General features: G+C 43.0%; 1 protein-coding gene across 2 annotated transcripts in view; it reads left to right on the top strand.

Annotated features, from left to right (window-relative positions):
- Positions 1-22926, top strand: part of C4H8orf34 (chromosome 4 C8orf34 homolog) — a 158992-nt gene extending 136066 nt beyond the window's left edge. Inside the window, exons 12-14 of one of the 2 annotated variants that reach the window (XM_084848047.1) lie at positions 1041-1543; positions 14620-14713; positions 21774-22926. In XM_084848047.1, the coding sequence (XP_084704173.1) occupies positions 1041-1543; positions 14620-14713; positions 21774-21781 (605 nt within the window). In that variant the 3' untranslated portion in view covers positions 21782-22926. The remainder of the gene's footprint in view (positions 1-1040; positions 1544-14619; positions 14714-21773) is intronic. The other variant, XR_014789835.1, reaches the window with a different exon arrangement.
- Positions 22927-24193: the final 1267 nt, after the last annotated feature.

Genomic DNA, 24193 nt, shown 5'->3' with positions numbered 1-24193 from the left:
TACATGTGTAGACCCTTCTACAAAATTGGACTTGGCACACTCAGGGTGCTTAATTGTGTGGAAGGGTTATAGAAACCCTATTCTCACCTTCTGCCCAATGTGCAGAGGTTGGGGTGGGGGCAAGCCGACAGGTTCCTACTCCCCCTATGCAGGTTTGCCTTACATGTAGAACCAACTTTGAGCAGAGGGCTACAGTGGCTTCTTTCTGTTTAGGGACTAGCAGGATTCAGGCAAAAAAGAGCTAAATGATTTAGCAGCAAAGGGGCCAAACCACTCCCCTCAAAATCTGCTTGAGGAATGAGGGAAAGAAAGGACGAAGAAGGGTGACGACAAGGTAATAATATCTCAGACTGAGATTCTAGGAACTACCTATTCTTAGAAGATTCCCACCACCCACAATCTGCAGCCTATCTGCTCTAACAGGATGCTGGGAAGTTCTGGATCCCTAATTTTTGAGGGCAATTCATGGTTTCCAAAGACTTGAAAATAGGACTGAGAGTTAAAATGCCTCTCTAATGAGGTTTTTCCAGATTGAACACAGTAAAAGAAGTGAACTTGTATATAGATAGATATACCCTTTTGATGCATGGTTACCCTCAAGAGTTTCCTTAGGACTGTGCTGATGTGTGTTGAGTTTCAGGACAGCAATTTTATGAATGCTTGAGCATGTGATATTGCAATCCATAGCAGCCAGGAAAATTGGGTTAAGACAGCATGTGCGTTGTGCTATTGTCTAATCAATCTGATCTAACCAGATTGATTAGATCCCATCAAAATATGAGAAGTCTACTTATATAGATTTCCCTATATAAAAAAAAGATTGTGAGAAATGGCTCCAAGAGAGTAACGTGCTGGAAGCCACTTAGTAAGCCCTGGCTGATAGGAGCTAAGTTTCATAGTAGTATAGCAAACAGTAAACTATCTGCTTGCCTTAGAATGTATGTGTGTGCGTGTGCGTGTGCATGTATCAGTCAGACAAACAGATAGACGTGTCCTTGTTTCCCCATCACCCACTGCTTTATTTGTGTGTCTCTGTGCAGACATTGCAAAGGACCTAGCATTGTGGGAAGAAGGAAGACTGTTAAGGAACACCGGTAGCCCACAAGCTAATTTAGTTGCACTAGATCACCAAGGAAATTTTAAAGTTACACCAAGCCAGGATTCAGAACCTCAAGTGCCAGTTCTGACTGGGAAAGATATTCAGCTCCAGCTTCAAAGAAACAAATCACCACCATTATCTAGTAACAATAAACTGCAGGTCTCCAGTGTCATAAACAGTAGGCCTCAATCTCTCAGTACACAGACCAACAGATCTTCTGTGCTGCCAACTCCAGCAAACAGGTCTGCAACCCCAAATACTTTGTTACAAAGACCTATTTCCCCTAGCAACCAAGGAAACAAGGAAGGAGTCATTAGTATGCAAAGAAGCCGGTCTTTAATATCAAAGAACCAGCTTGGGAGGACCATCACCACTCCTGCAGGGCTACTTGAAACAAGCGGAGACGTTCTAGGAAATGTCACTCAAAGAAACAGTTTGTCTGAAGTAAGTTGTTTAAAAATCTATCGTTCTATAAATCTGTGATATAATGTTCATTCCTGCTTGTGTATTAGTTTTAGAATCATGCTTTGCTGCACATTATCCTATTCAAGATTAATTAAAAACAAAAATAATCAGATAAAACAGAATTAGTGAATATGCACATTATTTACAGATATTATAATTTAGTGTTTGACAGAAGCTTTTTGGAATCCAAAGCCTACTTGTTTGTAGTGCTGATTAGTTGCTTTCAAGATATTATACATATGTGTGTATGTGTTACATACATACACACACACGCACACACGCATATATTTTTTTTCTTTCCCATATTTTACTTGAAAGTGAAACAGGTTAGAATACTTGTTAGATCTGTTTGTTGTAAATATGTTACTAGTCTTATTGAATTACGACGAAATTAGAAGTATTTAAGAGTAAGATGCTAAATAATAAAATTCAGAGAGCTGAAGAAGAAAAAATTAAGATTAGTCTTTCATACTGGAAAGCAAATTGGAGGGTGGATTCCCATGTCTGCTTTTTGCTTGCCACAGGTTCCTCACAGAATTGTATTTTATGAGATTCAGCGTGTCTTTGTAACAATTTCCAGAGCAGTAGCCCTGTTGTAGCAAAAACAACAAAGTCTTATGGTACCTTAAGGTGGCCATTCTTGAACTAAGAAATTTCAAACACAGATATCAATGAAACTGCTGAAGTATAATTCATTAAGAGATTCAACCCCTATTTCTTATAGTTTGAATAAGGATTAAATTTTTTATAGCACTACATATGTTAACCGGCTCACCATTGCAGTGATGTCTGTGTTATCACCCAGCAATGTTTTGTGAATGGCAATCATTAAGGTAAACAAAACTGTCTGTACTCTTTGCATTTCAGTTCCTTTAACAGCACAGTTTACACCCCCCCCCCCCCAGTGTAGGGCGCAATCCTATGGAGATAGTCGGCAGCCTCCGAAGTTGGAGACTGCCCAGGGCGGCTGGAGCATGGAGGTGATCTTCACCTCCATGCTCGATCTGCTCTGCATTTTTGCTAGACGGGCGATTTCTGCTGTCTAGCTGTGGCACTTCTGAGCGGGAGGGAAGGAGGCTGAGGTGAGCATAGGAAGCTGCACAATGCAGCTTCCCCGGTCTTCTTCCCTTCCCTTCCCACCCCCTCCCTGCTTCCTCTTCCCCATTTCTGCGCTCCTTTTCTGAGTGTGGCTATATAGCCAGAACCATGCCGGCTACACAGGGGAGGGGGAAGTGCGGTTTCTGGGCTCCAAGGTCAGAGCCTTGTTTCTGGCCTCGGAATCCAGAAACCGAACAATCCTGTGCGCCCCAGATGCTGTCTAGGAGGCATAGGATTAATCTCTCCATAATTTAGTTCTGAATTTATATTTTAAAATGTATTTTGTGCTGTGCTATAAAAATGTGCAGTACTTGAACAATGAAATCCAGAACATTTTTGTTGATCAAATTATGGGCCTCTAACACACTGCTCCCTGTCCCATTTCTAATAAATGAAATCCTTTAAAGCTCTTCTTTTCCTTACGGGAGAGACCATACTATAAACAGCCATTTTAAAAAACAGGCATAAAGTGTCTTTTGAAGAATTTGGCAAAGATTAACATGTCAGCTGTGAAGTTCTTTTTGTAAAAACTCCAAGATTTTAGTTTTGCAGTTCCGTCTGAAGGAATTATAAGTTGCCTGATGATCTGAGTTCTTGTACAGTTCTGTTGGCATGGAAAATGCTGTCACAAACTTGCAGGTGTGTTGTATTACCAGCTCAATTCAAATTCAAACCTAGCAATATAACATGGATAAATGTTTTTATTATCGCTACAGAATGAATAAATCAAGGGTTTAAATCCTTTCCTACATGCACTTATACACGTTTGGTCTTTTAAATCTTCAAACCTTTCTGCAAATGCAGCCTCAATTGAGACAAATAGGTCATTAGTGTTTCCTTCACTCTTTTATGAAGTGTGACAACTGGATGCCAAATCTGCTTTATCTCTTCAGGACATTATTTATTGGAGTCTGTGATCATTCTTATCATCCTGATGTTGAGGAGGCAAGAGGAAAAGAGAATAGCAGACTTTTATGGTTTTGTTTCCCTTTTCTGCTGCACTTGTCTACTATTAATGAAATAAATTCTAAACCTGTTGGATTGTGCATTGGTTTTATTTGTTTTAACATACCACTGGCCTCCCTTAAGGGCTCAAGGCAAGTAAAATCAATCTTACAGAAACAACTGATCAGCTAAACAAGGCAAGGAAATGGGTTTCAGAAACAAAGAAACAGAACAAAGGAGAAGACAGGGTTTAAAAAAACAGCTAATATTATAGAGCCCGTTGACTCTTACAATGCCATTGTGAAATGAAAAGAGGACAATATCGCCTGCCCATATTGCATGCATGACAGTGGTGGCTTGGTCTGGTTCTCCTTCTCCATTTTCTTTGACCATGATATGCTTACTATTTGTAGTTTGGACTGTTGTACTAGTACCATGGTAGTCCTGTAATTTGATTCATTTCAGGAGTTAAGTAGAGCATAGGACTTTTGCCTGTTGCTTTGAGCCTTCTCTTTCTGTTTAGGCCATGGCATGGTGTTGTTTCTCCCACCTTTCTCCTTGGCTCTCCTCAAAACACAGTTTGTTGGGAAGCATCCAGTTTGGGTTAAGTCATCCTTACAGGATGAAAATGTCTCCGATTTCTCAAATGGAGATGGGGAGGAAATAGGGCATGGGAAACTATTAATGTCTATTCCAGGTAAATTGATTGAAAGCATGATTAAAGATAAAATTAGTAAGCATATAGAAGGTCAAGCCCTGCTGTAAAAGATTCAACATGGCTTTCACAATGGTAAGTCCAGTCTCACTAATCTTTGAGAGCGCCAGTAAACATGTGGACAGGGGTGAATCCATTGTTTATTTGGACTTCCAAAAGGCTTTTGACAAAGTCCCTCACCAAAGACTCCTGAGCAAACTTAGCAGCCATGGAATAAGAGGAATGGGCCTCTTATGGATCAGTAACTGGTTAAAGAACAGAAAGCAGAGATTAGGAGAAATGGTAAATTCTCCCAATGGAGGGATGTAAACAGTGGGGTCCCACAGGGTTCTGTATTGGGACCAATGCTTTTCAACTTGTTCACAAATTATCTGGAATTAGGAGTGAGCAGTGAAGTTGCCAGGTTTGCTGATGACACCAAATTATTTAGGGTAGTTAAAACAAAAAGGGATTACAAGGAGCTCCAAAAGGATCTCTCTAAACTGGGAGAATGAGCATCAAAATGGCAAATGCAGTTCAATGTAAGCAACTATAAAGTGATGCACATCAGGGCAAAAAATCCCAACTTAAACTATAAGCTGATGGGATCTCAGCTAGCAGTGACTGACCAAAAAAGAGATCTTGGGGTTACTGTGAAAAGCTCAATGAAAATGTCGATGCAGTGTGAAAAAAGGCAAATTCCATGTTAGGCATAATTAGGAATGGAATTGAAAATAAAGCTTCCAAGGTCTTACTCCCCCTTACAAATCAGTAGTGTGACAACGCTTAGAATACTGTGTACAGTTCTGGTCACCGCACCTTAACAAGGCTATTGGAGAGTTGGAAAAAGTGTAGAAAAGGGCAACCAGAATGATCAAGGGGCTGGAGCAACTCCCCTATGCGGAAAGGTTGCAACATCTGGGATTGCTTAAAAAGGGGAAACATTATACTAAGGGGAGACATTATAGAGGTTTACAAAACTATGCATCGTGTGGAGAAAGTGGATAGGGAGACATTCTCCCTTTCTCATAATACTAGAACCTGGGGTCATCCCATGAAGCTGATTGGTGGGAGATTCAGGACAGATACAAGGAAGTACTTCTTTGCACAGCACATAGTTAAAATATGGAATTTGCTTCTACAAGACATAGTGATGGCCACCAATTTGGATGGCTTTAACAGGAGATTGGACAAATTCATGGAGGATAAGGCTATCCTCCATGAATATGATAGAATGATCTCAATTCGAATTCAGGGTAAGCCATTTAACATCACAGTGATCCAAATATACGCCCCAACCACAGATGCTGAAGAAGCAGAAGTAGATCAGATCTGTGAGGATCCGCAGCACCTACTGGATAATACACCAAAAAGAGATGTTATTTTCATTACAGGAGGCTGGAATGCAAAGGTGAGTAGTTGAATGACACCTGGAATTACAGGCAAGCATGGTCTGGGAGAACAAAATGAAGTGGGACATAGGCTGATAGAATTTTGTCAAGACAACTCACTGTGCATAACAAACACTCTCTTCCAACAACCTAAAAGATGACTTTATACGTGGACTTCACCAGATGGTCGACACCGAAATCAGATTGACTACATCCTTTGTAGCCAAGGGTGGCAGATATCTATGCAGTTGGTAAAAACAAGACCTGGAGGTGATTGTAGTTCAGATCACAAACTTCTTATTTCACAATTTAGAATCAGACTAAAGAGAATAGGGAAGACCCATAGATCAGTTAGATAAGAGCTCACTAATATTCCTCATGAATATGCAGTGGAGGTGAAGAATAGATTTAAGGGACTAGATTTAGTAGATAGGGTCCTGGAAGAACTATGGACAGAAGTTCGCAACATTGTTCAGGAGGTGGCAACAAAAAAGTCCCAAAGAAAAAGAAAACCAAGAAGGCAAGATGGCTGTCTGCTGAGACACTGGAAGCAGCCCGAGAAAGAAGGAAAGCAAAAGGCAACAGTGATAGGGGGAGATATGCCCAATTAAATGCAAAATTCCAGAGGTTAGCCAGAAGAGATAAGGAATTATTTTTAAACAAGCAATGCACGGAAGCGGAAGAAGATAATAGAATAGGAAGGACAAGAGACCTCTTCCAGAAATTAGACACATCGGAGGTAAATTCCACGCAAAAATGGGTATGATCGAAAGCAAGGACCTAATAGAAGCAGAAGAGAGCAAGAAAAGGTGGCAAGAATATACGGAATATCTGTATAGGAAAGATAATAATACTGGGGATAGATTTGATGGAGTGGTCAGTGAGCTAGAGCAATTCATTCTGAAGAGTGAGGTTGAATGGGCCTTAAGAAGCATTGCTAATAACAAGGCAGCAGGAGATGATGGTATCCCAGCTGAACTGTTTAAAATCTTGCAAGATGATGCTGTCAAGGTGATGCATGCCATATGCCAGCAAATTTGGAAAACACAAGAATGGCCAGCAGATTGGAAAAGATCAACTTATATCCCCATACCAAAAAAGGGAAACACTAAAGAATGTTCAAACTATCGAACAGTGGCACTTATTTCACATGCCAGTGAAGTAATGCTCAAGATCTTGCAAGGTAGACTCCAGCAATTCATGGAACGAGAATTCATGGAACGAGAGAGCCAGGGCCTGCAGGAGAAGCCATCACCACTGGGGAAGAGGCGTGCTTGCCGCTGCTGGGCCTGCTGCTGCCGCCGCTGCCACCACCACCAGGCCTTCCTTGTGGACTTCTGCCTGGCAGACCGCCAGTCCCTGCAGGACCAGGCCCCCAGGTACCGAGCCAGCTGTGCTGCTCCACCTGCCCCTCCCTGGAGGGGCTACATAAGCTGGCTGGCTGAGGTGGCCTGGGAGAGCCAGGGCCTGCAGGAGAAGCCACCACCACCGGGGAAGAGGCGTGCTTGCCGCCGCTGGGCCTGCTGCCGCCGTCGCCGCTACCACTGCCACCAGGCCTTCCCTGTGGACTCCTGCCTGGCATTTTTAAGGGGATTTTAATTGTTTTGTTTGTTTGTTTTATTTTGCTGGGGGGGATTTTGTTGTGTTTTTAGGGGTGGGTAGCCTGCCTGATAGGCGGGAGCGAGGGGGCATGTGTCCACCTGATGGAGGCAGTGGGGGGAGTGTTGGGGGCCAGAACATACCGAGGCTGGGCGGCAGGCGCTGGCGGAGCGCTAGGGGCAGGCCATGCCAGGTAAGGGGAACAAGGGAGAGATGTGTAGTATCTGTCCCCTGCTCCGGGCCTGTCCAGACCCAAAGGATGGCTGGGGGAGGCGTGACCCCATCTTCTGGCCTTCGTTTGCTGCTCTGCAATGCCAGGTCTTTTACCCAGAAAACCTCCCTCATCCATGACATGATCCTGGATGAGGGTGCAGACCTGGCATGTATTACGGAGACCTGGCTGGCCGAGGCTGCTACTCCAACCCTTGCAGCCATGTGTCCAGCTGGATTTTTGTATGCACAGCAGCCGAGGGCTGGGGATCGGGGAGGGGGAGTGGCTGTTATCTACCGAGAGTCCTTGGTCTTCACCAGACCCCCTCTCCGGGAGACCAAGGTTGTTGAGTGCATGTACTGGAGGCTGGGCCCGAAGGGCAGTCTGGGGTTTCTGCTCGTGTACCGTCCACCCCGCTGCACGATTGACTCCCTGGCCGAGGTGCTTGAGGTGGTCTCTGATGTGCGTGTACAGTCCCCTAACTTACTGGTGTTGGGGGACTTCAACGTACATTCGGAGGCCATCCTCACAGGAGCACCTTGGGACTTCATGGAGACCATGGCCTCCTGGGAGCTGCACCATATTCTAACTGGGCCCACCCATGTAGCCGGTCATGCACTAGACCTTGTGTTTGTTTCTGGAGAAGCGGGGAGTGATCTGGAAGTCGGGGGTATATCCACCACCCCCTTGTCATGGTCAGATCACTATCTGGTGATGTTGGACTTCTCGGTTCCACAACCCCTCCGCAGGGGTGGAGGACCCATTAAAATGGTCCGCCCCAGGCGTCTTATGGATCCAAATGGATTCCTGAATGCGCTTGGGGATTCTCTGGGGCATGCCAACGGCCACTCGGTCGAGACCCTGGTGGGTGGCTGGAATGCCGCAATTCCTGGGGCATTAGATCGGGTGGCTCCGAAACGCCCTCTCCCCCTGAACAGGGCTCGGACTGCACCATGGTTCAATCCGCGGTTACGAGCTCTGAAACAGGAGGTGAGACGGCTAGAGCGCCGGTGGCGGAAGTCTCGCTCCAAAGACGATCAGACACGGGCTAGAGCTATATCTTCAGCCTATCACGTGGCGGTGAAGGCAGCAAAAAAGGAATATTATGCTGCCTCCATCGCGTCTGCAGAGTGCTGCCCCAGGAGGCTGTTCCAAGTGGTCCGGAGCCTGGTCGGTCCTGTGGCTCCGGAACCACTGGAGCATTCTAAGGCCTCCTGTGAGGCTTTGGCAAGGCACTTTGCAGATAAAATTGATCAGATTAGGTGTGTTACTCTGCACACTGTGGATACAGTTAGTGAGCAAGAGGCGGCCTGTGGCAAACCGGTTTTGTGGGATCGGTTCCAGCTTCTTCCTCCTGCTGAAGTGGACAAGGTGCTTTCATCTGTAAGGCTGACCACCTGCTTACTTGATCCTTGCCCATCTTGGCTCATTATGAGCTGCAGAGAGAGACTGGGTGAGGGGATCAAGGCGGTGGTGAACGCCTCCCTTGAGGAGGGAGTGATGCCATCAGCCCTCAAGGAGGCAGTGATAAGACCGCTCTTAAAGAAGCCCTCCTTGGATCCTCAAGTTCTGAACAAGTTTCGCCCAGTCTCAAATCTGCCATTTTTGGGCAAGGTGATTGAGCGGGTGGTGGCGGTGCAGTTGAAGGCACACTTGGAAGAAACTGATTATCTAGACCCATTTCAGTCGGGCTTCAGGCCTGGGCATGGGACAGAAACGGCCTTGGTCGCCTTGGTGGATGATATGAGGAGGGCTCTGGATAGGGGTGAATGCTCCTTCCTTGTTCTCCTCGACCTCTCAGCAGCTTTTGATACCATTGACCACGGTATCCTCCTGGACCGCCTGGAGGGGTTGGGCATTGGAGACACTGTATTGCGGTGGTTCCGGTCCTTCCTCTCCGGCAGGTACCAGAGGATAGCACTGGGAGAGGAGGTTTCGGACCTGTGTCCACTTACTTGTGGGGTGCCACAGGGTTCCATCCTCTCCCCGATGCTATTTAACATCTATGTGAAGCCACTGGGGGCTATCATCAGGAGGTTTGGGGTGCGGTGTCATCAATATGCGGATGACACGCAGCTCTACCTCTCATTCAAATCTTCACCAAGGTTGGCCGTAGAATCCCTGTCCAAATGTCTGGAGACGGTGAGTGGCTGGATGGGGAGGAATAAGCTGAAGCTCAACCCTGACAAGACCGAGGTACTTTTGGTGGGAGACAAGAGGAGGCTGGGGGATGTTGACCTGGTGTTGAATGGGGTACGGCTACCCTTGAAAGACCAGGTCCGCAGCCTGGGGGTCATTTTGGACTCCCAGCTGTCCATGGAGGCTCAGGTGTCAGCTGTGAGCCGGACAGCGCTGTATCAACTCCATCTGATACGGCGGCTGCGCCCCTTCCTTCCTGACCATCTGCTCCCATCGGTAGTACATGCCCTGGTCTCCTCTCGTTTAGACTACTGTAATGCGCTCTATGTGGGGTTACCCTTGAAGACGGTTCGGAAACTGCAGCTGGTACAGAACGTGGCGGCTCGCCTGATTAAAGGCAGCCGCCGGCGAGATCACATCACTCCAGTGCTGAAGGAGTTGCACGGGTTACCAGTTGTTTTCCGGGCCAAATTCAAGGTGTTGGTTTTGACCTTTAAAACCCTATATGGTTCCGGCCCAGCCTATCTTAAGGAGCGCCTCCAGCAACACCAGACAGGCCGCTTAACAAGATCAGCCTCGGATGGCCTTCTCTCTGTCCCATCAGCCAGGACAGCTAGACTGGTGGGGACGAGGGAGAGGGCCTTCTCTGTGGTGGCCCCCACTCTGTGGAACTCCCTCCCTAGGGAACTCCGTCATGCCCCCTCTTTAATGAGCTTCCGTCGTGCATTAAAAACGTGGTTGTTCAGGCAGGCATTTGGGGTGGGTTAGGGTATTTAAAAAAAAAAAATTTATGGTAAAATTTTATTGTTTTAAATTGTTTTATGGTGGGTTGTACATCGCCCAGAGTGGCTGGGTGACCAGTCAGATGGGCGAATAATAAATTTAATAAATAAATAAATAAATTGCCAGATGTACAAGCTGGGTTTAGAAAAGACAGAGGAACTAGAGACCAAATTGCCAATGTCCGCTGGATAATGGAGAAAGCCCGGGAGTTTCAGAAAAACATCTACTGTATTTCTGTTTTATTGACTATTCTAAAGCCTTTGACTGTGTGGATCATAACAAATTGTGGCAAGTTCTTGGTGGTATGGGGATGCCAAATCATCTTGTCTGCATCCTGAGGAATCTGTAGAATGACCAAGTAGCAACGGTAAGAACAGACCACAGAACAACGGACTGGTTTAAGATTGGGAAAGGAGTATGGCAGGGTTGTATACTCTCACCCTACCTATTCGCCCTGTACTCAGAATACATCATGCGACGTGCTGAGCTTGATGAATCCAAGGCTGGAGTTAAAATCGCTGGAAGAAACATTAACATTCTTAGATATACAGATGATACCACTTTGATGGCTGAAAGCGAGGAGAAGCTGAGGAACCTTCTGATGAAGGTGAAAGAAGAAAGTGCAAAAGCTGGGTTGCAGTTAAACCTCAAAAAAACCCCAAGATTATGGCAAGCAGCTTGATTGATAACTGGTAAATAGAGGGAGAAAACGTGGAGGCAGTGACAGACTTAGTCTTTCTAGGCACAAATATTACTGCAGACGCTGACTGCAGCCAGGAAATCAGAAGACATTTACTTCTTGGGAGGACAGCAATGACAAATCTTGATAAAATAGTGAAGAGCAGAGACACCACACTGACAACAAAGGTCCGCATAGTTAAAGCAATGGTATTCCCCATAGTAACCTATGGCTGCGAGAGCTGGGCCATAAGGAAGGCTGAGCGAAGGAAGATAGATGCTTTTGAACTGTGGTGCTGGAAGAAAATTCTGAGAGTGCCTTGGACTGCAAGAAGATAAAACCAGTCCATACTCCAGGAAATCAAGCCAGACTGCTCACTTGAGGGAATGATATTAAAGGCAAAACGGAAGTATTTTGGCCACATAATGAGAAGACAGGATACCCTGGAGAAGATGCTGATGCTAGGGAAAGTGGAAGGCAAAAGGAAGAGGGGCCGACCAAGGGCAAGATGGATGGATGATATTCTGGAGGTGACGGACTCGACTTTGGGGGAGCTGGGGGTGGCGACGGCTGACAGGAAGCTCTGGTGTGGGCTGGTCTATGAAGTCACGAAGAGTTGGAAGTGACTGAACGAATAAACAACAACAAAGGCTATCAATGGCTACTAGTGCTGATAATTCTGTGCTACCTCCGGTATCAGAGGCAGTATGCCTATGTACATCAATTGCTGGTGACCATGGGCAGGAAGGTGCTGTTGCATGCATGTCCTGCTTGTGAGTTTCCCGTGGGCAGCTGGTTGGCCACAGTGTGAACAGAATGCTGAACCAGATGGACCCTTGGTCTGATCTATCATGGCTCTTCATATGTTTACACCACAGACTCAGTGACCCAGTTTGCATGATTGTGGTGTGGTCAGCAAGCCATAGTGGCTTGTTAGCCCCAATTACCCTAATTATCCTCACTGGTGCAGCTTGCTGTAGGTGTCCTGGCTTGTTTGAGGGGTTAGCAGCCCCCAAACAACCCATGGGCTGTTGTTGGGTTATTTGGGTTCGGATGATATGGCAAGCCACATCAGGAAAGGTATTAGGGAAATCTGGCTGGCATGCGCAGAGGGGAAAAATAAGCCACCGCGGGTTATTTCCCTTACTATGATTGTGCAAACCAGTCCACTATTTCCAACCTTGCGGTATCCAGCTTTACAAACTAGCAGTAGATCAAAAATAAAAGAGGTGAGGTGAGGCATTTATTTCCATTGGTCCATCCCAGGTTCTTCTTACAAAGCAATCCAGCAGCATTAAAATCAATGGGAGTTTTACCATGTTCTTTGATTAGAAGTGGGTTGCACCCTTAAAGTGAAGTCTTTTTCCTCCATATCTCCTCCATATCTGGATATTTTCATTCTTGTCCTGAAATAGATATCTTACAATACCTTTTAAAAGCATAATGATCCAACCCAATTACTTTGCTTGCCTGGTGTTGGCTGCAGGGTCCCTGCAGACTTCACCGTTTTAAGTGGAGATTCAGATTCAGTTCTTGTCTTGTTGCTTTCCCAAAGAAGAACCTTATGAGTCTCAAAAGCTTCAGTATTCCTTTACAGTGACAAAAGTTTATTTAATAAAATGACCCTTCTTGCCTACACCTTTTCACTTGTTGCTTGATTCGCAGCATAGCAACAGCAGTTCAAACAATATGTTTTCAAATGAAGGTGTCCAGGAAGCCATCCTCATATGAATCCTGAATTAAAATTACATCAGTGCCTCTCTGTGCGAAATCATGTCCTCCCTGATCTGCAAACAATTTAAAAACTGTGGGTTATTTTGCAGTGAGAAGTCTGGATTTTATTACAGCTTACATCTGTTCAATGTATATCAAGATTCATTTATTTGCTACTTTTCTACACAGAGTCAGCCTGTCTGTATGTCAGTTTTGTTAGGGTTGTCACAATGATTAAAGAAATCTTAGAAAGCTAATTATATGTTTTAATTTATTAAATTTGCATAAATTTGCGTATGCATAAAATCAAGAATTCCTGGCTGTTCAGAAGTTAACTGCATTGACTTTGATGGGGCCTATTCCCATGGGAACCTTGGCAGCTTTCCCGCTTGCTCAGGAGTCCATGGTCACCCTTCCTTTTTCCTTGTGAAATTGGCTCTACCGGAAGTCAAGGCTAGAACTCACAATGGCACCAGCACACTGAGGTCTGAGCTTCCATGCTTGCATATAACGCCTGGTAAAGCTGGGCCACTATTTTTGGTCTATTTTTATTTGGCAATTCAGGCCAGGGGTGAAGAGAAATTCTGAGAAATTGTTGAGATGGGCGGGTTTGGCTTATCTCACTTAGACTAGGTGGCCGAGGGTTTTAAAAAATTCTTTTTTTCATGTTCAAAAAGCAGTTTAGTTGCTTGCAGTCGCTATGCAACCCACAAAGTTGCAGTACCTCCAGTGCCTGAGGCAGTGAGCCTATGTACACCAGTTGCTGGGGAACATGGGTGGGAGGGTGCTGTTGCACCTGTGTCCTGCTTGTGGGTTCCTGGTTGACAGCTGGTTGGCCACCGGGTGAACAGAATGCTGGACTAGATGAACCCTTGGTCTCATCCAGCAGGGCTCTGCTTATGTTCTTAAGTTTGTAGCAGCGTTCCATTGCACCTCTGACCCAGCCCACAGAAAACAAAGCAGGAAAGCTGCAGAGAGCCCTGTAAATGCTGTGAACAGCCATGCCAGTTTTTTTAAAAGAAAGGGGGGCAGTCGGGGGGGGTAAAACCCTCAGCTGCCTTCTAAAAAATTAAGTCAAACCCACTCACCCTGCAAATTTCACAGGTTTTGTCCTCCTCCCATCGAAAGCACCATAAAATTACCCACTTTTGTGAGGGATTAAACATTTCTTGAACATGTGTATATGTGTGTGTGTGTGGGGGGGCTTTATCCCATCTTTAAGCTCCTAGGAATGGCAGATGCAAGTTAGAAGGAAGAGAAAGGGCATTTCTACACCATCCTAAAATCCTGCATTTAAATGGGGCTTTCTGCTTCCGTTTCAAATGCAGGGTCACAACTGGCTGCCTTTACATGCACTCCCTTCCCCCCTCCCTTTCCCCCCTCCTTCTCCCCGTATCTGAGGCTTCCATTATCTTTCATTGATCTTGTTCCTCTTCTTGCCGCTTTTACTCTTTTCACAGAGGAAACTGAAGCGAAACACAATGGGGTAATTTGATAGCTCATTATCTGCGATCAATTTAAAAACAGAACAAAGGGCATTTAGCACAGGAGAGTCACAGCAGGGTTACTGCATCATGTAAAGAGCCCATAAACTTCCGTGAAAGAGCAATCTCGATCACAGGATAAAAGCCCGGTGTGAAGGAGCCCAAAGAGAGACTGAAAGAGGATATATTTTCTAAAATAATGCCTGATCAATTCAGCAATTTTAATTGTTTGGAAGGTTAAACCAATTAATTGGTTTAGTTAATTGATTTTAACACAGCCCTAATTTTTGTCTCTGCGGCATCTATTTTTTTGTGACAGGATGAGTTCTTACAACAACTTCAGCTTGTTCATCAGCCTTGGATTTTGCCAAGTGATACTGAAAGTGAAGGAGTGGAGGCAGATCCAGATAAATGTAAGAGATTACTGTGTGTTTGTCAGAAATTACCTTGGAGAATTGGCACCTTATTTTCATGAAACCATTTCTTATAGCTCCGTTTTGCACTCCATTCTCTACTCTTTTTTAAACTTCAAATACGTAGAATAATTTGCCTTAGTTATCATTTACTTACAGGAATAAAAAATGCCCTGATTTTTACTGGTGGGAGTTCAGCCTTGGAACAATAGAGCTGAAAGTAATCTAAATGCACATCTATTTTCCATGCCACAAACCTTAACTGATAAACTCAGCCTTTCCCAACCGGGTGCCCTCCAGATGTTTTGGGCTACAACTCCGAGCATTCTTGACTCTTGACCATGTTGGCTGGGGCCAATGGGAGTTGAAGACTCAAACATTTGGAGGGCTCCAGGTTCGGAAATGCTGGATTAACCCATCTCCTTTATATTGTAGTGTGCCACATGTAGAGAAAGTTGCACCGTTCCGTTGAACAAGTATAATAAAACGCAACAAGTTGGTTCAGACAGACTCTGCCAATCATTTTGAGGTTTTATTTTGAAAAACATGACTTCAGTGGTATATTGACAGAATAAATTCTACAGCCAAGTATTTCTACACCCCCAGTTTAAAATCTTGATTGCATGAACAGTACTTGTTAGAGCATACATGTATTTTACAGTCCCAGGTCAAGAGTGCTGATTTGGATAAACATCGTATAGAGGTTAAAGACCTAAATAACACAAGTTAAGACAAGTGGCACATGGTAATTTATCTACATGCACTGAGGCTATAACAAATTATATATGGTGGTACAGTAAACATATATAATCTTGCTGGAAAAGTGAATTGCTCTTGACAGTTTTTTGTTTTTTGTTTATAAATCACAGTAGTTTGTGATCTGCCAGGGTGAAAATATGTGTCATTTCCTAAACTATTTTAGTTTTTATGGCTACAGAAGAACAGGCTGTTTAACCAGGTGCTCAGCAGCACCTTGCATGGAATTGAAACCATTTAAATAAGACATATTAAAGTAAGACATGTCAGGCTTATAGAAAGAATGTAACTTGCTGGGGGAATTCTGTGTAAGTAGTAGAAAACCCACACTGAGAAAAAAGAATTGAACAGTTACTTGTTTATACTGATATGACAAAACCACAATTTCATTTTTTTAACTTAAATTTGGACCATCAAGCTCTAAATAGCTTGATTTATTTAGAATAAATCAAGCTATTTAGAGCTTCACTCCTGCATCGCTTCTCCCATTGCTTGAGTAAAACTAACCAGAAAGCATTACCTTAGCATGACATTTAAACATGGGATCCTGGTTTGTTGATCCCAAACAAGCTAGGATTTGTAAGGAGACAATAAACCACTAAGCTAATGCTTCCTGGTTAGTTTTTCTGAATCGCATGAAGAGAGGAGCAAACAGGCTGTGTGGACTAGCATAGTACTTGTTGACAGTAAACCAGCATAAGCCAGGAAATCTACCTTTTTTTTGTGTGCAAATAGAGCCATTGATCAGTTTGCACGATCACGGTGGCCCACTGTGGCTTGCTTAAGCCATGGTGAGCTGTGGCATGGGCCAGACAGTTTTTGAATATTCAAGCTGTGGCTTGTCTTGTTGTCTGAACCCAGATGGCAGGTGTTATGCAAGGGTTAAACAACCGTCGCATAACCGTAGAACAGTCTATGTTCTAGAACCTTTCAATCCATCCCACTGTTAGAATCATCTCTTTGTTAGTCTACAATATTCATGTGGTCAAACAAGACACAGCTTGACCCAAAATAGTTTATTTCACACCAGTGTATGGCCAGTGGGCAACACGTAGCAAAATGGCAGGTGAAGATTAGTGCAAATAATTCCTCTAGAGTGTTGTGAAGCTATCACCCATGCTTAGATATCACCAGATCATCATTTGGTCAGATGATTTCCACATAATCACTGAACATGCTGGCAAAAAAGCCACCCACCCACAATTAGCATGAGAAACCAGATTAGAGCTTATTCTAGTTGAAAATAAAAGAAACTTTTCTGAACGTATTTTACTATTAGGAATTACAACTTTATGTCAATGCAAAATTTGAGGGCTTGGTTTGCCACTCAATATCTAAATTTTCCATTTGTTTCATTATGAATTCTCTGACTAAACTTACCATGTTAAAATAACAGACAATGAAGATAAGTAAGAGACTATATAGTAAGCAATGAGTTCACACTTGCATTGTAGAGAAGGGTAGCTTTATGTTACTAACACTGTTACCAGCACCATGTTACAAAATGAGTCCAGCCCACTCACTTGTAATTATAAAATCTGCTTCTTGTTGTCATGCATGAAAACTGTTTACTTTAACTTGAACCTGTGACACAAAAGGCAGGGAAGGGAAAACTCCATAATTAAAATAATGGCTGCCTTCTTGCAAAGGTCCTAAGGCTGCAACAGACTCGCATCTTGATTTAAACCCATATATCACTTTTCATAGTTAGCCCTTTTGTGCTATATGAAGTAGGCTATTCTTTGTACTATTTTAACCATAGGAGGAGAACAAAAATTGTTTGATCTAAGCAATATTGTACTGTATCTGACATCTGAGAATGGTAAATTGGTTAAAGAAATAAGTCTTTAAAAAAATAATTATATGGGGTAATAGCAGCCATCTGGTTTTGGAATGTTGTTGCTGTAGCCAAGCTCACAAGTGAAGGGCAACTCCTGGAAAATGCAGGCTGCCAACACCAAGGTGTTGAAATGTCTGTAGAGTGGAGAGCCAATAAAAGCCCTGGCATAGCTTCGAATGCCAATTCTCAGTGCACACTGCAGGTAAAGGAACGACCATGTACAAACCAGTGTAATTTCATTTTTTTCACTCTAGAGAAAGTTAATAAACGACTTGCAAATGTGCATGGACACAATATGTGTAATTTAGTGTTGAGAGGAATGAGAAAGTTCATAATTTATGACTGGGAGCAGAACTGTACAATTAATCTTCACAATAACAGGTGTTCTTTGACTCAGCTTTTAATAAATTACATTCAGCTAATATTTACTACATTCTTCAACTTCAAGATAATAGCAGCCCAGGTGGAAAGCTAATTTTGGACAGTGAAGGGAAATTCTGCTAGCAGCACAGGTATTTAGGAAAAAAGATGTCACAGCAGCCTCATGCTCTTTATAAATACAATTTTTATTACCTGACCAGTTTGGATGAGAAGAATTTTTTTTATCGCGAAACTGTTCAATGAGTTTTATAGTGGGAAATGAAGACCTTGGCCCATCATCCAGTGAAAGTGATAGGAGTGTTACCAGTAGCAGTAACCTCTGAAGGAAGAACATGTTAGAATGCAGCAAGGGGAACTGAAAAATCTATACATGCATAGTGTTTTTACTAGGGATGTACACTGACCACAAGATTATTTATTTGTTTGTTTGTTTGTTTATTTATTTCATTTCTATACCACCAAATAGCCGAAGCTCTCTGGGCGGTTCACAAAAATTAAAACCAAAGAGCACACAATAAAACAATACAAAATATATAAAACATTAAAAGCGAAGTATAACAATACAACCACAATAAAACCAGAATAAAACCTAGTAGCAATGCAGGGATTTAAAATACAGATTTAAAACAGTAAAGCTAAAAGTCTAGAAAGCTAAAATGCCTGGGAAAATAAAAAGGTCTTCACCTGGCACCCTGAAGAATACACTGTAGATGCCAGGCGAACCTCACTAGGGAGCTCATTCCACAGCTGGGGTGCCACAGCAGAAAAAGCCCTCCTCCTAGTAGCCGCCCACCTCACTTCCTTTGGCAGGGGCTCACGGAGAAGGGCCGCTGACGATGATCTTGAGGTCCAGGCAGGCACATATGGGAGGAGGCGGTCCTTCAGATAACCTGGCCCCAAGCCATTAAGGGCTTTGAATGTTAATACCAGCACTTTGAATCTGGCCTGGAAACGGACTGGCAGCCAGTGCAGCTGGAAAAGTACTGGTGTAATATGAGCTCGTTGGCCAGTCCCTGTTAACAATCTTGCTGCCCTATTTTGGACCAGCTGAAGTTTCCAGACCGTTTTCAAAGGCAGCCCCACATATAACGCATTGCAGTAATCCAGACGAGAAGTTATCAGAGCATGGATAACTGTAGCTAGGCTATCTCTGTCCAGATAAGGGTGTAGTTGGTATACCAGCCTAAGCTGATCAAAAGTGCTCCGTGCAACTGAGTTCACCTGTGCCTCAAGTGACAGTTCTGGATCCAAGAGCACCCCCAAACTACAAACATGATCCTTTTTGGGGCGTGCAACCCCCTCGAGAACAGATTGAATATCACCTAGCCAGGCAGACGAACCACCCACTAACAGTACCTCCATCTTGTGTGGATTGAGCTTCAGTTTATTGGCCCTCATCCAGTCCATTACCATGCCCAGGCACTGATTCAGAACAGCCAGTGCCTCGCCTGGGTTTGAGAAAGAGAGGTAGAGCTGGCTGTCATCCACATTTTGATGGCACCTCAGCCCACACCTCTGGATAACCTCCCCAGCGGTTTCATGTGGATGTTAAATAGCATGGGGGATAAAATGGAGCCCTGTGGAACCCCATGGCACAACTGCCATGGCACAAAGCAATAATCCCCCAGCACCACCTTCTGGAATCGGCCATCCAAGTAGGAGTGGAACCACTGGAGTGCAGTGCCTCCAACTCCCAACCCAATCAACCTATCCAGAAGAATATCATGGTTGATGGTATCAAAAGCCGCTGAGAAGTCCATGAGAATCAATAGGGTCGCACTCCCCGTGTCCCTGTCCTGGCAGAGGTCATCCCACAGGGTGATCAAGGCAGTTTCCTTTCCAAAACCAGACCTGAAGCCCAGTTGAATTGGATCTAGATAATTTCATTCAAGAGTGCCTGGAGCTGGCCTGCAACCACCCACTCAAGCACCTTGCCCACGGAGGGGACGTTGGGCACTGGCCTATAATTGATAACATCCTCCATGAATAAATAAGCATTACTGCGTGGGTTCATTAAAAATTGCCTAAAAACAGTTTTGAGTATTACCCCCACTTTTTTCTTCTTTCTGTCTTTGCAAAAAACTGTGAGTAGTTGCAGCTCGATTCTGAATTAAATAGCATTCATTAATTGGAGAAATCACAGTTGCAAGTACAGAACTCTTTTCTTATCAGAATTGTACAAACTTTATTTTGTCAGCATAACCTGTAGATACATGTTGAAGGTTAAAAGTTTATTTTCAGATTTGGGCCCATGAACTCGGTCCTATTATCTATCGCAAAGCTCTTCAAATTAGCAATGTAATAATTCAGCTTTGGTAATCTGTGAAATGAAAATTAGGTGATAAGTGCTTTTCCATAAAAAAAATAAAACTATAAGCAAATTAATTAAACCATTTTATCTAAATGTGCAGTGAAGCTATGAATGCAAACAAGATTTTCCATTTTAAACCTGTGACTGAAGGGTTACAATTCATCCTGATTTCAACATTGAATATCCTTCATGGTAAATGCCAAGATAAACCATACCAAAGATATAAATGTTTAACTTGTCATTTAGACTTAAAAGGACTTTCTTACATTCAAATAAACATTCACAATGGTATTCCAAGCTTTCAGGAGAGATTTCCATTTCCTGTATTCTATGAAATTTTACTTCATTTGTAAACCTCATTTATAAACTTAGCAAGGAAGGAATGTGCAGTGATAAGCCTAAAACATAATAATTTATTACATCATTCATTTTGATGACTTTACTTAGTCATAATAAAAGTGATCGTGTCAGAAATAAATACAAATAAAAGCCAAATAAGAGAGAAATTGTCAGTAAACTGACACCATTCATACTCTCTTGCTTTAGCACTTTTTATTAGCTTTAACGAACTGCTTGGTATGGTTAAGTGAACACTGAAACAGACGTGGCAGTCAACAAGTAAACCTTGAACAGTGAGTTATGTCCATCTGTCTCCCTTCCATCCATCAGTTAGCATGTTGTACCCACTTTTTACATAACACACTAACACCATCCACCCATGTACATATGCACACTCAACCTTCTAACCCTTAAGCATAAACGCAAAACCTCTAACACAGAATCTCAAGATCACTCCATGTGTGCATATGATCTCCTGATCATATGCACACATGCATTACTTGTTCCTGCCACGTACAAATTTGGCCTCACTGACTCTGCAGTTCCAGTGTTCTGCACCCAGTCATTAAGATTCTTGCTTCATCACAAGCTAAGGTTTCTAACTTCTTTGTCATGAAGCAGCATCTGGGAGTGAGCTGAAAGACTATGCAGCAGCAATGAATGGGAGAAAATGAGAGTTGCTCATCAGATGTTCATTTAAACTACATGTATGTATCCTTTGTCTTCACTACCCATGAGTGAGATTAAGTAGGCTTAGGGAGCAATCCTATGGCCACTAGACACTGTCTAGAGGGCCACAGGATATGCTCCTTTCCAGGAACCAACCTCAGAGCCTGCGCTCCGAGGTTGGTTCCCAGAAATCTGACCTCCCCCCTCGTCCGCACCTCCTCAGAGGCAGCGCGGAAAAGCCCCGTCCTCTGTGCTTGGAAGACAAGCGCAGAGCTACTGAAAAGGGGTGGGGTTCGGGGGCGTTCCGGGGCAGGAAGAGCGGAGCTGCACGTACAACACATCCTATGTGTCGTACGGCGGCTTCCTCTCCCGGTCAGGCCCCCCGCTGCTAGACAGCTGAAAACAGCTGTCTAGCGAAAAAGAGCAAGGCAGGAGAGGCACGGAGGGAATGATCCCCCCTACCTCTCCTGCCTTGCTTAGGATAGGCAATCGCCTCCGAGTTTAGAGGCGGCTGCCTATCTAGTTAGGAATGCACCCTTAAACTCCAGATGTTTTGTCTTACAACTCCCATCAGTTCTAGCTAGCATACCGAATGGTGGTGGATCATGGAAGTTATAGGTGAAAACATCTGGAGGGCCACAAATTGCCCACCTTTGACTTGAAGCTACAATTAAATAACCATATGAAGGATGCAGATACTAATTTTGTCATGTTTCTTTAATGGTATATTGTCTCTAACTTGTCTTTTTATAAATGTTTTCCAGGTTTGTGAATAAATTTAATGGAAGTAATGAAGAATGGTTTCCAATAAACATATAACCTGCAGGTGAAAAGTCATTTTCACTCATTATATATAATAAAAGCTTATTTTTATAAATTCAACACAGTGTAAGAGGAATTACTTTAATGTATGGATGATAAAATGCACTTAACCCCACATCTTACTATGGTACAGTGGCCTTAGATAAAGATGGTGAACGGTCACTTTTTATTACATAGTCCTAATACAATGTATTTTGTTTAATTTATACCCCTCTTATTTTGACATTTGATATATTAAACTTTGCCTGGTGAAAAGAAAGTTTCCTTAAAGATTTTATGCATTTAACTTGACTAAGGTTTTCTACTCCTTATATTTTTCTAAACGTTCCTCATTTTTAAATCAATGAACTTTTAAAGTATTTAGCCACATCTGCCAGTATGTATATATAACATTCAGACATCAATGATAGTTGGCTGTTCACTTACAGTCACTGCAGAAATTGGCTGAGACAAGAGAAAGTAACAAATAGGCAGTTTGTGTGTGCATGTGTACATGTTCATGTGCGTGTGTGTGTGTGTGTGTGCATGCACATGCGTATATTAACACAAGCATAACTAACAGGAATGGGCAGTTTCACATTGCTTTTACTGAGTTCTAGTTAAATCTTTTACAAAATAAACAGACTTCTAAGTGAACTCTAATGTGGAATGCAGCATGTAATAATGAAGTATACTAATTTCATATATATTATTTACCCATATTCCAAATGGCTTAAGCATATGACAATTTATTATATGTGTTTATATGTGTTTATATGTGTTGGAAAAACGTTGACTATTCTGAGTCTGGGTATGAAATTTGTGCGAAGATTTCTAATGAAGGAGCTGTTGAAATGACTACAGTTGCAGTATCCATTTAGATATGCAGTCTTATGCATACTTAACCTGGAAATATGCCCCACTGAATTCAATGGGTCTTACTTCTGAGTAGACATGCCTAGGGTTATGCCATTGTTGTTAAGCATGGTTTTGGTTTAGTGCCTTCTTTTCTCTTTGATTTCTATATCTCAGCCATAACCACATAATATAATAAAGTTGCCTGCTACTGTTACAACGGATATACAGATTACTGAAGAAATAAAAACTTCCTAACACAAATATTAAGAATGTGACCTTTTTGTTTTGTTGTCATTTACAACGCTGTGACTATATTCATTGCATCTGACCAGATTTCAAGATAGTTCACAACAGCATAAAACAATATCATATAACACCACAAAAACATTTGTATCAATACATATTAATAAGCAGATGCTAATTTTATGCAAGTCTGTGGCCTGAGGGGTGGGGGTTGATGCCTTTCCCCATTTTTGGCAGTGCATCAGTGGCCACCCTAACTGCAGTGATTCCAGCACCAATGCCTAATTATCCTGAGTGACAGTGATAATTTCCTGTAGTTTCTGCTATGCATATTTTAGAATGTGTACCTATCACATATTAGAGGGAGTAATAGAAAATTAATGTCTTATCATGCCTGTTCTCTTCAGTCATCACAACTGAATCTAAGGTGTACATAAAGAATTCATGAGTTAATGTTGCCAAAGACTCTCCCCAAGTGCCTGCAGTCATCATTTTCTTCCTGTTGATGTGTGTAATCCAATACCTAAGTGCTCACAATTTCATTTTTAACAGGTATAGGGGCCTTTATTCACATTCCAAAGCCATTCCATGTTCCCTTTAGCAATGTCGCTTTATTGTGTCCAGAGCATGTTATCTGCCTATAGTTCTGCAGCTGGACAAACAGCTAAACTAATTTAAATCCCCTTTCCCCTACCCTTGTTTTGTTGTTGAAAACAGATGAGGGAATTGCCTGGAGCATCTGAATATATAAGTACTTTGGGAAATATATTAGCAGCAATCTCAGCCATAATTTCCCATTCAGGGTTTAGGGTTATTCAGAGGGTGGTGTGTGTGTGTGTGTGTGTGTGTTTTAAGCAGACCATAGCAAAGACAAAGTGGGAAAACAGAGCATTTAACATTTGTCCTATTTTTGTGTATGTAAAGCTGTATATAACATAAAGTTTAATATAATAGGATGATACATATTCCCAGCCTCAAGAGAATGAATGAGCAAATCTATCCATTTTCAGGGGAAAAGTGTTTTTACATACTTTGGGCCAGTTCACACAACCCATTTAGGCATATGCTTCAAACTTTCTTTCCTTCTATTCTCAAGGCCAGGTTAAAGGAAGGGATGGGGTGTAATGAGTGGTATATGAATAGCCTAGGTCCACCATACAAATTGATTGCCAGTACATCCATCAGGATTGTAACTTTTAACACAGAAACAGTTGTTTCATTTATTTTATGTTGGGTTGTATATCCTGTGACAAGCCTTCACAGAGTCCTCAGCAAGGAGACT

The sequence above is a fragment of the Heloderma suspectum genome, chromosome 4 (assembly GCF_057233095.1).
Source record: "Heloderma suspectum isolate Gila_16-S chromosome 4, 16-S_ref, whole genome shotgun sequence".
Classification (NCBI taxonomy): Eukaryota; Metazoa; Chordata; class Lepidosauria; order Squamata; family Helodermatidae; genus Heloderma; species Heloderma suspectum.
The sequence above is the reverse complement of the archived record's forward strand: the minus strand, read 5'-3'. Positions and strand labels throughout refer to the sequence as shown.